Genomic DNA, 14,773 nt, shown 5'->3' on the forward strand with positions numbered 1-14,773 from the left:
TTCCCCCCCTACCCACCCCCACACAAATGTAAGAAAAAGTCAGGGCCTGGGGGTATAGCCCAGAGGTAGCTCTTCCCTAGCATGAATGAGGTCCTGGGTATGATCACCAGCATCAACAACAAAATCAATGCTGAATCTTAAGCCAGGCCTGGTGAAACACACCTGTAATCCCAGCACTTGGAAGGCTGAGGCAAGAAGATCCCAAGTTCAAGGACAGTCTGAACTACATAATGAGAACTTAAAAGCTACTTTAAGGGTTAAGAGAGCTCAGAGGAAGAGTGCATGTCACTGGTGGCCATGGGTTCGGTTCCCTGGCACCACAAAAAATAAAACACAGTGGAACTAGATGTGTGGCTATCACTTGGGAGTTAGAGACAAGGTCACCCTCAACTCTATAGTGAGATTGAGGACAGCCTGGGCTACATGAGACCCTGTATCAAGAAAGCAAGATATCACTTATGTTATTCACAGGCTATCTTAAATTTAATGAGAAAGTTTCTCTTATTTCACTTTTCATAATGAAAATATTTTTTGTTTTGTTTTGTTTTTTGTTTTTCCAAGACAGGTTTTCTCTATGTAGCTTTGGTGCCTGTCCTGGATCTCACTCTGTAGCCCAGGATGGCCTTGAACTCAGAGATCCTTCTGGCTCTGCCTCCCAAGTGCTGGGATTAATGGCATGCACCACCACCGCCCAGCCAGATAATGAAAATATTTTTAAAAAAGTTATATATATAATCTGGGGGATCATTCACCTCTTCCACCCTCAGGGAAGTAGTTGGTAGCACCATGGGGCAGGTGGTATAGGTGCCCTGGGCCTCTGTTCTGAACTCTTAAATTGGGACACATTTGACCTTTCCTGCAGAGATGTGTGCCTGTCCAGCCCAAGAAGGGACGGCTGATAGGGAGGGACTGTTACTTTTCTATTCTACTGCTCTGCTAAGACACCCTAACCAAGGCAACTTATAGAAGGGATTATAGGGGCTTATAGGGTGAGTCCATGACCATCATGGCAGGGAATGTGGCAGCAGCCAGGCAGCCATGGTGCTGGAGCAGTAGCTGAGAGCTCACATCTTGAGACAACAACCATGAGGCAGAGAGGGATAGAGAGGACTAAGTGAAAATGGTATGGGCTTTTGGAACCTCAAAACCCACCCCCCAATGACACACCTCGTCCTAATCCTTCCCAAACATTTCTACAAACTAGGGGGACCAAACGTTCAATTATATGAGCCTGTGGGGACCACTCTCATTCAAAGCACCACAGGGACTCATTCAGATCATCATTTTATAGCTGAGCCTGCAGGAGCAGCTCCACAGCAGTCCACACTTGGACCAGCTAAGACCAGCGGTCCGCAAGAGCATGGGAGTTGAGCAACCGATACCGACTGACCTGGTGGAGTTCATGGGTGCATGCTGGTGCCAGGAGTCCTGCAGAGTTCTGTCACGTGCACTGGGTCATTTTACCTGCATGACAGCCTGGGCACGTGGCTGCTTGTGCTCTAGATTGAGGAAGCGGGCTAGAAGAGGTTAGGCAGTTTTCCTACGTGGCTGAAAACTATCACATAGCATCCTAAAGTGATTCAAAAGGGTAGCAGAACCCTCAAACTGGCCCCTGGGCCCTGTGTTATGCATTGCCTCATCAAAGCCCTCACGCTGAAGGAGGCTAGGTAGCCATCCTCCACCTAGTCCTTCTGCAAGCTGCCTTTCTCTGTACTGGAAAAGTCCACTTAGCTGCCCCTTCTTCCCAGTAAATAAATGGCATTGTGTCTGCTTCGTCATGGTGGAGACTGCTGTCCTGGTCACTGCCTTAGCTCAGTGGGATAAGCCTTTTCTATATGTCCATGCCTAATCCCCCTGTGAGGGGGAATCTTCTATGTCAGCTTGGCTGCAGTCACCTAGGAGATACACCCTTGGGTGTGTCTGCGAAGGTATTAGGTTTAACTGAGCAGAGAAGACAGGCCATGAATACATGGAATCCATGTAACCATGCCACAGTCCATGGGGAGCACCCTCTCTCTGTACTGGGATCCCAGACTTCATTTTAAAAAGAAAAAGAAGCTAATCGCTTTTTTTCTAGGCTTCCTTGAATGGATTCAATACGATCAGCCAGTTCATACTCCCACCATGGTCTCTCTAAGGTGGCTGTTTTGACACATCATTAAAAAAAGAAAAGAAAAGGCACAGAGAAACCCAGTCTTGGAAAAAACAAACAAACAAAAATAAAATAAAATATTTATTTCCAGGGCCAGAAAAGATGGCTCAGTGGGTAGAGGTGTTTAAAAAAGTCTGTGTGTGTGTGTGTGTGTGTGTGTGTGTGTGTGTGTGTGTGTGTGTGTGTGTGTGTGTCGGGGGCGGGGGATTAATACAGCTTCACATAAGACACAATATATTCTCAAATTTACACATACAGGCAAACAGCTGTCGAGCTCAAAGCAACTGTTTGATTGCATTGCCCATTTTGGGGAGCACTAGAGGCCATTGACCCAGAGCGGTCTACAAGAGCCTGGGAGCTGAGCAAGGGTACCGACTGACCTGGTGGAGTTCAGTGCCCTTTGCTCCACTGGTCACAGATGACCCCTCCCTCCCGCAGTCAGCTGACCTCTGCCTGCTCTAATTTTTGGCAGCTTGTTCAGGCACAGGATAGGTTTGAAATGAGCTAGATGCTGTAGGTGGTTTCTGCATCCTGTATCTCACCGGGCTGATGGGGCTCACTGGACCACTATGTGCAGAATTCCCTGGTGAGGCCATGGAGCCCCGTCACTAGGAGGACTTCCAGCTCCCTTGCTAGAGGCTAGGTTTTGATGGCTCCAGCTGGTGCAGCTTTCTTCACTGGCATGGTGGCCTGGGTTTTGAAGAAAAGAGAGAAAGTTAAGATTATACCTTTTTATCAATTCTCCAAAGAAAAGTCCCCGCATGTCCAGGGAACCACAGGCTGGTTTTCTAAAGAATGTATTGGCTTCTCCAGCCTCTCAGGGGTCTTGTTCAGGAGGTTGAGGTGGGAAGACCTTGCAAGTGCAGCAGTTTGAGACCATTATGGGAATTATTGCAAGATCTGGACCCAAAAGACAGAGACTTAGGATTCACATTCAGCTCCCAGATTGCAGACAAGGTATTTCTTGATTTTCAAAGTTCATAAGTCAAACATACAAGAAAATAAAGGGTTCTGCCCTCCTACCTAGCATTCTGGTGAAACTGTATTTTCTTTTTGAAACTAGGTCTTGTGTAGCCCAGAGTGCCTCTCTATATAACCAAGGATGACCTTGAACTTCTGATCCTCCTGCCTCCAAATTTTTTCCCCCAAGACAAGGTTTCTCTGTGTAACAGCCCTGACTGTCCTAGAATTCTCTTTGTAGACCAGGCTGGCCTAGAACTCACAGAGATCCGCCTGTTTCTGCCTCTCAAGTGCTGGGATTAAAGGAGTGCACTATCTGATTGTTTGGTTAAAGAGAAAAATCACAGTGCAGGACAGATAGTAATCTACCTCATAAAGGCATTGTTTATTTTTTATATTTTAGTTAATTATTTTGAGACAGGGTCTTACTATGCAGCCCTAGTACACCTGGACCTCGCTCTGTAGACCAGGCAACCTTCAACTCACAGAGATCCGCCTGCCTCTGCCTCCTCGGCACTGGGATCAAAGGTCTACACCACCATGCCCAGCAGTTCAGTTTTCTTTTCAGACAAGGACTCACTCTGTATGTAGCCTTGTCTGTCCTGGAGCTCGCTATGTAGATTAAATGAGCCTCAGACTTGCTGCAGTCAGTCCTGTAGACGCAACCTGCTGCATGCTGGGATTACAGGCATGCACCTCCCCACCAGGCCCTCGGTTCTCTCAGTTCATATCCCCGAGCCCCAGCATGGCATCCTCCTCTGCTGCAGATGTGGAGTCATGGTCTCCACCTAGGTGCTCGGCCCTCCCCTGCAGCCCTCAGCAGACCGAAGGGCTCTCCCTGCCCTGTGGGCTCCTTCACTTACCTATGGTGCAGGCTGGGCCCTTGAGCTGCAGGCAGGAGGCAGGGTCCACCTCTTCTGATGGTACACCATGGGCTTTGCCTGGGAGGGGGCTGCTAGAATGTTGCCAGAAGAAGCTGGAGTTGCTGGATTCCTTGGCTGGTTGACAAGCTGCAGATAGAGTGATGTCATGAGAAAACCCTGCTCCAGAGACTCCCTGTGTAGACATGGTCACCCAAATACCCGTGTTCTGTGGTTTGGGGGTTTGTTTTTTGTATTTTGACATGAGAGATTGCTTTAGGGTGGTGGCGTTGGTTTGTTTTGCTGTTCCCAACATATCTTTTTGTTGTGGTTGTTATTTGTTTTTCAAGACAGGTTTTCTCTGTGTAGCTTTGGAGCCTTACCTAGAACTCACTCAGTAGACCAGGCTGGCCTTGAACTCTCAGAAATCCGCCTGCCTCTGCCTCCGCCCCCAAAGTGCTGGGTGGTATACCACCACCACCTGGCCTTTTTTTTTTTTTAATTAGTTCTTTGAGAATTTCATATGACATGTCTTAAGCATACATACACACACACCAGAGAGACAGAGAGAGATTTTATTTTTGAGACAGTGTCCCAGGTAACTCTGGCTAGCCTCAAATTCAAGATGCAACTAAGGGTGGCTTTGACCTAAACCTCCTGCCTCTACCTCCCCAGAGTTTTTAACACTTTTAACTACCAAAAGCATGCCTTTGGAAGAAGTTACCAGCTCAGTAACTTCAAAGAAAAGAGGTTTGCCAAGCTCACGTTCTGTAGGCTGAGGTCTACGACCTAGAAGGTGTGTCTGCTCAGCTTCTGGGCAGGGTCTTGTGATATTCCAAGTGAAGAGGGAGCAGGTGCATGCAGAGAGGTCATATGGTGAGCAAGGAAGCCGGGAAAGCCAACTTGGTTCATAACAACCGCTTTCATCAGGATCTAGTCCCATGAGGATGCTTGAGCCCTCCCACTAGGCACCACCCCAACACTTAGTGATCATAGCACATTCAAACCAAAACAGGCAATGTACGGATGATGACTGTGTGATGCTGGTCCAATAAAGCTGCTCCAAGCCCTGGAAGATCAGCCCACAACACAAAACAGTCTTCTCATTTCCCCCCAACCTTTGAAGATTTATTTTGTTCTTTAATAAGTACGTGTATGTGTGTGGGTTGTGCAGGTCCACGCAGGTGCCCGCAGAGGCTGGAGGGATCAGATCCCCTGGGTGGTGGGGACTGAACTGGGGTCCTCTTTAAGAGCAGTGCCTGCTCTGAACCATGTCTCCAGCCCTCCCCACAACCTCTTCAAAACCATTCTCAGGTCTCTAGTTATAAAAAAAAAAAAAAAAAAAAAAAAAAAAAAAAAAAAAAAAAAAAAACCTTTATCCAGGCGTGATGGTGCACGCCTTTAATCCCAGCATTGGGGAGGCAGAGGCAGGTGGACCTCTGAATTTGCGACCAGTCTGGTTTACATAGCAAGTCCCAGGCCAGCCAGACCTCAACCAGAGCTAAATAGTGAGACCCTGTCTTTAAAAAACAAAAACAAAAAAGCCCTCAAAAGAAAGAAAGTGGGAGGGAAGGGGTAGGGGGCGGGGGAGACAAGCATGAGGAGGCTGGGGGTGTTAGCTGTAACTCAGTAATGGAACACTTGCCTAGCCACCCAGGACTCTGGGTTCAATTTCCAGCACTGAGGTGGGGGGTGGGGAAGTATGATGGGCTGGGCATGGCCTGAAGATAGTGGTGTGCTGACCACTGAAGTGAGTTCTCACTGATACCTGGTAACAATGGGGATAATATGTGTCTCCCTGGAACCAGGGAAATTTATGAATTGTCATAGTCTTCATTCAGAAGACTGACTTTGGACTGTATGCCCTGGGTTTTCGTCAGTGAAAAACATTCCTGTGGGACGTCAGGATGACTCAGTTGGTAAAAGTGCCTACTGCCAAGCCTGAGGACCTGAGCTCTTCCCTGGGGACTCGGATGGTAGAGAGAGAGAACCAATTGTCCCAAGTTGTCCTCTGACTTCCACACATTGACTGTGGCATGCAGGTATCCACGTAGATACACAAAGTAAAGAAATAAAATTTAAAACACAGTAACAAGCCAAGGAAGGAAACCACGCCTGTGTTACCCAGCTAAAGAAAAGGAAGGCCTCGGGGTGATAATGGAGGGGTCCTACCCAGCGCAGAGATGGCAGAGCATGGGGAGCGTGGGAGGGGCTTCGGTATGCAGGTGCCCCATCCACAGGACCACATGTACCTTTTTCAGGATTGGGACTCAAAAGTGTGGGGTCTCCTGAGGATAGTACAGCGCTAGGAAGCACAGACAAGCGGGGGAGCCAAAAGACAGACACCGTGTGGGCCCCCAAGTGCTGCACTTACCTTCACAATCCTGGGGTGGAGTGCGGCACTCATCTTGGGACTGGGGGGAAGGGGGGTGGGGAGGAACAGGACAGAGGGAGGGAAAGTGTGTGTTAGCGTTGTGCATGTGTGTTAGAGACAGCGCTAGCCTTTTATCCCTGCTCATTAGCATGCTCGGCCCCAGCCTGCTGCAGACTTCCCATGCCAGAGCCCCGAGGGAAGGAGGCGTCACCCTAAGCACCACACAGAACTGCAGAGGACTCGGGCAATGATAGGAAATATTTCCGCTTATTTCTAGAACAGCCTGTGAGAGGTACACACCTGCCCCATGGTAAGGACGTGTTAAGGGAAAGAGCTGGAGTCCACGCAACCAACATCACCCAGACCTCCAGGGTGTGTGATGAAAATCACTAGGAAGATACTTGCTAGATAATTTCCCACTGAGGGCAAAGAGGTCCAGAAGGGTCTAGATCCAGATGGTAGGGCCCAGCACTCCAGTGGACTGAGGAGTGGACTGAGGAGTGCACGAATCATACTTACTGCCCAAGCTGGCACTTAGGTCCCTTGGGGCAGAAGCCAGTGAAGTAGTCGGGACACATTGCTTGATGGACATGGCGGTATTTACACAGGGGACCTAGTAGACAAAGAGCAAATGGCCGAGAGAGTCTGCTTCATTCAGAGAAGGGGGTATACATGATAGCTCATGAGGAAAAGCATGCTGTGGTAGGCTTGCCATTGGAAATAGGGTGAAGAAGCCTTCCTACCATTGGTGTCCCTGAAGCCAGGAGACAGACAGGGGTAGAAACCTTGGCTCAGGTAAGGGCTGGGCATGTGGTTCAATGGTAAAACACAGGTTGACCATGCTCCAGGCCCTGGGTTCCATGCCCAGCCTGGCCTTCCACCAGCACAAAGAAGGTAAGAACTTATTCAAGCCACCTTTCCCAGCAGCCTCTCCCAAACCAGTGCTAAGAATCACACCGGAAGACACATGATCATAAGGCCTAGGGACCCCACCTTTTAAGTTTGGCTGGGAGCAGGGGAAAGGCTAGAACTTAAGTGGCATTCAGCACCTGGGAGCTGTGTCTCTCAGGGACTAGACCTTCTGCTAGGCTTCTCAGCCCAGGCCCCACATCCACCCATTGAGGTGGCTATGGTAGGCTATGTATCCCCCAGCCCTGCCTGAGAAGCCTGTTGTGCCCTATGCCAGGCTGCATCTTCCAGCGTCTCGGGAGATTTCCCCACTGGCATACAAGCCTTGGATAACTTCAGAAAGGCTTTTCACTGGGGCATTTATACGGCACAAACCCCCCACGGGGACTATTCCTCCTCGCCTGCTGAGCACCCCCATCTGGATCACCCTCATCCCCCAGTGCATCCCGTCCCCGCCCACGGAGTTCTCACCATCCTTGCAGAACCCTTGGTCATACCAAGGGCAGCTCTGGGTCTTGGGAGCTGGCTTCACGTGGAGGAAGGAGCAGTCCTTGTTGCTGCAGGAACCTGAAAAGCCCGTCATTCTTTGTATATAAGCAAGCTCACCCTTATGGCCACTTCAGCATCCCCACCCTGTTCACCTTGGCCCTCCCTCCCATGGAATCCCCTGACCCATCTTCTATTTGTCCATCTTTGGAAGACCTCTGCCACTGGAAGAGGAAGTTACTCTCTGGTAATCGCCACTGTGAACCCTCCACTGTTTCCAGAGCCCGAGGAGGGGCAGGGGTGGTTTGGAAGAAATACCAAGGACAGAGTAGAGCTTCCGGTTGGGTCCAGTGGGCACCTTTCAGAGGAACTGTATTAGCTGCGGGCCTAGGCTGTGCTGTGTCTATGCGGTAAACCAAGTCACAGCATTTCCACAAGGGGGAAGCCTTGTAGGCACAGGCTGCCCCCAGCTGCAGCTTTTAGGTTTCACCCAGGCAGATCTGAAGCAGAGAGAAGATTGTGACCTGTTCTGTCTCCTTTCAGAGGAGAACCTGTGAAGATTTCTGCTTTCACCCTCCCTCAAGGCCTACAAGTGTGCTCTTTGGAGTTAACAGGAACTTCAGAAGGTCTGCCAGAGAGTTATCTTATACACGGGGCTTTTCTACAAGACTACGCTTCACCTGAGGAAGGGCTCTCTTGATTCCTAAGAGTTTTGTCTCTCCTTTCCAGCCCTTCCATTTCACAAATGTGTATGCCAGCCCTCAGGAAGAGGCAAGTACCACATCTGTTCACTCAGCTCCCTCACACCAAAAGGACTTATTGGCACATCCTCAACCAACTTGGTAGAGTGCTGCCCCCTGGGTTTGAGCCTCTTTAGGACTCAAAACGACCTCATGCATAGGGTTGGTCAACACCTGGGGGAGGGGGGATGGTGAAGAAATTGGTCCAGGATTGGTATACCCATATCTGTCCATCCCAGCTGCACATTGCTATAGCTGCACTCAGCCAGCAGGTGGCAGCAACACTCCAGCCTCCACTCTGTCTTTTTAGCTACCCTGACTCCTTTCAAGCACTAGACATCCTTGGCTCTAACCAAATGTGCTTTCCGGCTTTCAGGCCTCAACAACGTACGTGGGGGTGGTGTGTGTGTGTGTGTGTGTGTGTGTGTGTGTGTGTGTGTGTGTGTGTGTGTGTATATATATGTATGTGTGTGTGTGTGTGTGTGTGTGTGTGTGTGTGTGTGTGTGTGTGTGTGTATATATGTATGTGTGTGTGTGTGTGTGTGTGTGTGTGTGTGTGTGTGTGTGTAGGGCATGGTGGCACATTCCTCGGGAGGCAGAGGCAGATGGATCTCTCTGAGTTTGAGGCCAGCCTGGTTTACATAGTAAGTTTGAGGCCAGCCAGGGATACATAATGAGACCCTATCTCAAAGTGGAGGTGGTATGACTAAGAAAAATGAAGAATGATACACACACACATACACACATACATGATATTTAAAAGATATCCTACGTAGCTCGGGCAGCCTTTGAATTTGAATCCTCCTTCCTCGGCCTCCCAAATACTAACTAGGGTTACAAGCATGCACTATCATGGTTTTGTTGTTGTTGTTGTTTTGAGACAGGGTCTCACTACATAAAACTGCCTGGCCTGAAATTCTACATAGACCAGGCTGGCCTTAAATTCACAGAGATCGACCTGTTTCTCTCTGCCTCTTGAGTTCTGAGATTAAAGGCATGTACCACCACACCTAGCATATAATTATATAATTATTTTGTAGTATTATAGATATTCACTCACTGTTAAGAGCAAAACCTTGGGCTGGAGAGATAGCTCATTGGTTAAGAGCACTGGCTGCTCTTCCAGAGATCCTGAGTTCAGTTCCCAGCAACCACATAATGGCTCACAAACATCTACAATGAGATCTGGTGCCTTCTGGTGCAGGCATACATGCAGGCAGAACACTGTATACATAATAAATAAATAAATCTTAAAAAAAAAACCCTTGGATTACATATAGTCATGAGTGTACACATCTGCCCTGAATTATTTACAGGCAAACATGGTCCCATTCCTGTTTCCAGTACTGCATCTGATCACCAAGCCAAGAAACCCAGAGTTGAGAGAGTAAAAGGACATTTCTAAGTGAAAATGCTTTAGGCAGTGACTTAAGAGGACCAGCCCTAAATAGCTCCTTGGATGACCAAGAAGGACTTGAGGCCCCAAGGGAGGCTGGAGCAGACCTGACCACACAGGATAATTTTAGGGACTGGACTTCTGAACTTTGTGGCTTTATATCCACAGTGACCTTCTCTTTTTAACGAGTGATGCAGGCTTTCCCCTTTGGGAGGTAACATGACATTTTCATCTAAAATAAAAGTTAGAAATAGAAGGAGAGCAGGAAGAAGACGGGGTGTGGGTGCCTCCTGGGTACTGGTGACCATTCTGAGCACAGCTACCAAATGCATCTCATGCGGGGAGGCCTGACGGGGCCCAGCAGGGATTGAGAAGTGGGTCTTTCAAGGCTATTCCTGACAGGCATCTGGGTGTGGATTAGCCATGCCTGGAGTGAGGAACAATATTCTTTTCCCTTTGAGGTAACTGCCGTGCTGAGACTAACAGACGGCAGATTCAGATCTGCATCCTTCATTTTACTTTTATTTTTTATTGGTTCCTTAAAGGTTTATTTTTATCTTATGTGTATGGGTGTTTTGCCTGCATGTATGTATGTGAAGCATGTGTGTGCCTGGAATCTGAGAAGGCCAGAAGAGGGTATCAGATGCCTTGGAACAGGAGTTACAGGCAACTGCCCTATGGGCTCTGGGAAGCAAATCCAAGCAGGTTCTCTGGAAGAGCAGGGAGTGCTTTTAACCACCGAACCACCTCTCCTGCCCCATGTTGGTTTATTTTTGAGACGGTTTCATTGTGTAGCCATGGCTGGCCTGAAACTTACTGTGGCTTCAAACTCAGAGATCCGCCTGCCTCTGCCTCCTGAGTGCTGGGATTAAAGTTGTGCACCACCTCAACTGACCCCATTTTTTTTATTATTGTTTTGTTGTTGTTATTGTTGTTTTCAGACAAGGTCTCATGTAGTCCAGGCTACCCTTGAACTTCTCTGTAGCTGAGACTGGCCATGAATTCCTGATTCTCCTGCCTCCGTCTCTCTAGGGCTGCGATTAGAGGTAATGCCCCACTGGGCCCAGCCTTGGTTCTGTTTTCTTAGGGTTCAGAGAAGCAGGCAGCTTGGGCTCAGTCTGACAAGGCTGGCCTTCTGGGCCTCTTCTACCCCTACCCACCCCACCCCACCTCCAGGAACCGGGCAGGGCATTACCGAACTTTGAGTGGAAGTAGCACACCGGCATCTTGTTGACGTCGTACTGGTGCAGGAAGTTGCAGCCATCACCCTTTCGGCAAAGCCCTCGGAGCCAGTGTTTGCACACTACCATCTTCTCGCCCGTCTCGTGCCGAAGTGGGCACAGCATCCCTGCGGATCACGGCACGGGCTGTAGGCCTCACCTGGCCTGCCTAGAGGGGTCCCCAGGGCCTGTGAGGCTGCTCCTCCATCTTTGTCACCTCAGTGTCCCGTCACCTAGACAACCCAGGAAGGGATGGAACAGGGGCAGAGGACCACCCTGGGCAAGAGGCTATCTTAAGAGATGGCGGGCCCATCTCCCAGAGCCAACCCCCAGGAACCTCCAGGATGCCTCCCCCATGAGAGAGCAGTCACCTCACTCGATGGCCATACCCAGCCCAGCTCTTGGCAAACCCTAAGGGCTTGTTGTGTTCGTGACGTTTGCAGGGAGGGATTTGTTTCTTCCTTGTTTAAAAAAAAATTGTTTTTGTGTGTGTATGTGCACATGTGTGCAGGAGCCCTCGGAGGTCAGAAGAGGCATCTGATCCCCTAGAACTGGAGTTACAGACTGTTGGGAGCTGCCAGGTGGGCGCTGGGAATTGCAGCAGGGTCCTGTGCAAGAGAAGCAAGGGCCTTTAACTGTGGAACCATCCCTCGTAGTTTTTGAAACAGGGTCTCATGCAGCCCGGGCTGGTCTCAAATCACTATGTTGCCAAGAATGACCTTGGATTTCTGATCCTTCTGCCTCCACCTCTTGAGTGCTGAGATTACAGGCATGGCCCACCATGCTCAGTTTATGCATGCGTGCTGGGGTCACGGGCCTAATGCACCTTAGGCTACCCGTGGAGCACCTGCTCAGCATGCATTCATGACTTCAAATATTGAGAACGACACAGCCTGCCGGGTGGTGGCGGCGGCACACACCTTTAACCTCAGCACACTCGAAAGGCAGAGACAGGCAGATCTCTGTGAGGTTGAGGTCAGCCTGGCCTACAGAGCGAGATCCAGGACAGAACACAGACATGAAATAGGTGACGCTTACAACCGTCAGGCACTAGAAAAGTTAGATTTGGCCACCTCGGTATCTTTATTCAGCAGACACTGCCACCGGAAACGGAAGGTTGTGTCAAACAGGACTTATTTCATGCATGACCAGGGCGTCCTTTTTAAGGTCCCCTTCCCCCTCCCCCATGCACATGTACACACACTTCTGGCCATCCCTGATGCTACGACCTTCCTCAATAGCAGTTTGATTTCTTTGCAAGAAAGAAGCCGTCCCTTTGAGTCCGATGACTCTGTAATGGACCTGGAAGGTTCTGGTTGCCCAGAGCCCTGGGTGGCCAGTGAGCACATTTCCTGTGTCATCCAAACATCCAGAAGTGGACACACAGGCTCCAGGTCCTCCTTGCCTGATCTCCTCCCTCCTGACTTTTAGGAACGGAATACTAAGGGTCCCCAAGGCACCCCCCCTAAGGACCTCTTCACCTGGATCCATAGGCAGGCTTGAGCGGGGACCCTACTATTAGGGGTAAGGAATTTTGGCAACTGTATGTTTCTGTTGGAGGAACCTCAAAGTGACCCACAATCCAGAAGAGAGGGCCAGAAGCCTTGGGGCAAGTCAGGCTACATTTGGGGGAGGAATTTGAGAGGGAGATCCTAGAGAGGCAGTGGTTATCACCCAAGAGACTACCTAAGGGCAGAAGAAACAGCTTGGGATGATGGGTCAGTTTCCATGGTGATTCAAGGTGGGGAATCAACCTTGAATTTAAGGGGCACTTAAAAAGGTTGGGAAGAGGAAGTCCTCTGAGGAGGACTGAAGACTGAGAACACATGCCAAAGGCCCTGACCCACCACTACCTCCAATAGGAAGAGAATATCGGGGCTGGGGAGATGGCTCAGTGGTTAAGAACACCAGCCGCTCTTCCAGAGGACCTGAGTTTGGTTCCCAGCCCCACAGCAGGTAGCTCGTAACCATCTGTAACTACAGTTCTAGACCGATCCAACACCTGTTTCCAAGGACACACGTGTTCACGTTTGTATACCCACGCACAGGTACACATAATTTAAAGAAGGGAATGGGGTAGCCCCATTGCCCTGGTACATATGTCAGGGGTGGGACACCCCCAGGCCACTGCTCTCCTCATGAGGCTGGATCGTGTCCAACCCCAGGTGCCAATCTCACACTCTCCCCCACACCCCGGCTGGTCCACACAGCCATCCCTGCTTCTGCCCAGCCCAGGCTGCCTCACTCACCTTTCCTACAGAGCCCCTTAGCGAAGAAGTTGCACACAGCTGAGCTGGACTCTGGAGAAGGAAACAGAGAGATGATAGCTTCCCCAGAGCTGAGCTTCCTGCCAGGGAGCCTCAAGTTCCTCCTCAGCTAGTCCTACCTAAGCCTCCTATGGGCTTGGATCTGTGAGAGCCCCGCCCCCTCCAAGCATTCTCTCGGGCTGCCATCTTTGGGCTTTTGTTCCTCGTGTTGTTCACTTGTTTCTCTGTTTGTTTATGGGACAAGGTCTGACTACAGTCCAGGTTGGCCTGGAACTCATAGCCATCCTCCTGTCTCCGCCTCTTGCTGGCCACAGTTTCTGCCATCAGAAGCGTCTGTCATTTGTCTCCCGTTGTGGCGACTGGGGGTCAAAGGTACCCTCTACCCAAGCCCTTCCCCCCACCCGGACCCCTGACTTCCAGAACCAGTCTCTACATTCCACTTAAACTCAACCCATCTCTGAGAGGAGGTGCAAGTCTTTGGGGGCAGCCAGGGAGGGAGCCCTGGAGGCCAGTGGGGAGCTCGGAAATCTGCCTTTCTATCCTGGACAGTGAACTACCCAGAAGCCCTGTAGGAGAGACAGAAGGAAGTCAGAGAGAAGAGCTCCGCAAGGACCTGGGTAGGGGAGCATGCCATTGCCACTCACTGTCCATGCCCTGGAAAGGCAGGAGCCCAGTGCCCTTCTGCAATTCCACATCCTGCTCAAAGGCAAACGTGAACCCTTCCAGCCCTGCGATGACCTCCTCCATCTTCAGTCTCTCACTGGGATCACGCCAAACTGCTAGAGGCCCTACAGGTGGCTCCTATATAATCTATCAGCCCTTAAGGGGCCAGGCCCTGGCTGATGCTTGCCCCCTCTGCCCCAGGTTACCTCTTGCTTCAGGGTGCCAGTGGTCAGGTGACTGCATATGACTCTGAGTGAACCACAGAGGCCCCACAGCTGCCTCAACCTTCCTACCCATGCAGGTGCAAGCACCCCGGGGCCCGACGCCCCCACACTGTTCACACAATTCCCATCCTCAGGTGGGGAGGGATTGGCAGACTCACACCTGCTTATCTCTGTCTATCCCCGAACACAGCCATGCCAAACTAGTGCTCCCATGGTGTATGTGGGGGGCAAAGGCACAGGTGAGCCAGGGAGACATTGGCACTCACTAACCTACCACAGCAGTGCCATATTCTGCCTGAGCGTGGGGTGGGGGGACAGAGGGTGTGGGACAGAGGAAAGCTTCCTCCATTAGGTCCCAGGCACTTTCCCTGCTCACAAGGCCCTCTGAGCCTCTTTTCTAGACTCAATGACAAGCCTCAAGTGTGCTCTTCCTGGAAGAGGGCAAAAGGAATGAAGGCCAGAAGAATCGGAAACAGTTGTATGAAGGGCCCTTTGTTTACCCTGCAGGCAGGCAATCACAAT

At 50.3% G+C, this 14,773-nt stretch overlaps 1 protein-coding gene across 1 annotated transcript; it reads right to left on the bottom strand.

The window, feature by feature from the left end:
* Positions 1-3,975: 3,975 nt before the first annotated feature.
* On the bottom strand, positions 3,976-14,111 carry Cpsf4l (cleavage and polyadenylation specific factor 4 like). Its single transcript, XM_006970442.3, has 7 exons — positions 14,009-14,111; positions 13,347-13,397; positions 11,073-11,225; positions 7,727-7,822; positions 6,866-6,959; positions 6,341-6,386; positions 3,976-4,122 (listed from the first exon to the last, which is right to left on the bottom strand). Exons 1-7 carry the CDS (start codon positions 14,109-14,111, stop codon positions 3,976-3,978), a joined length of 690 nt encoding a protein of 229 aa, XP_006970504.1.
* Between the last annotated feature and the right edge of the window lie 662 nt (positions 14,112-14,773).

Source organism: Peromyscus maniculatus, chromosome 8 (assembly GCF_049852395.1).
Source record: "Peromyscus maniculatus bairdii isolate BWxNUB_F1_BW_parent chromosome 8, HU_Pman_BW_mat_3.1, whole genome shotgun sequence".
NCBI classification, from domain to species: domain Eukaryota; kingdom Metazoa; phylum Chordata; class Mammalia; order Rodentia; family Cricetidae; genus Peromyscus; species Peromyscus maniculatus.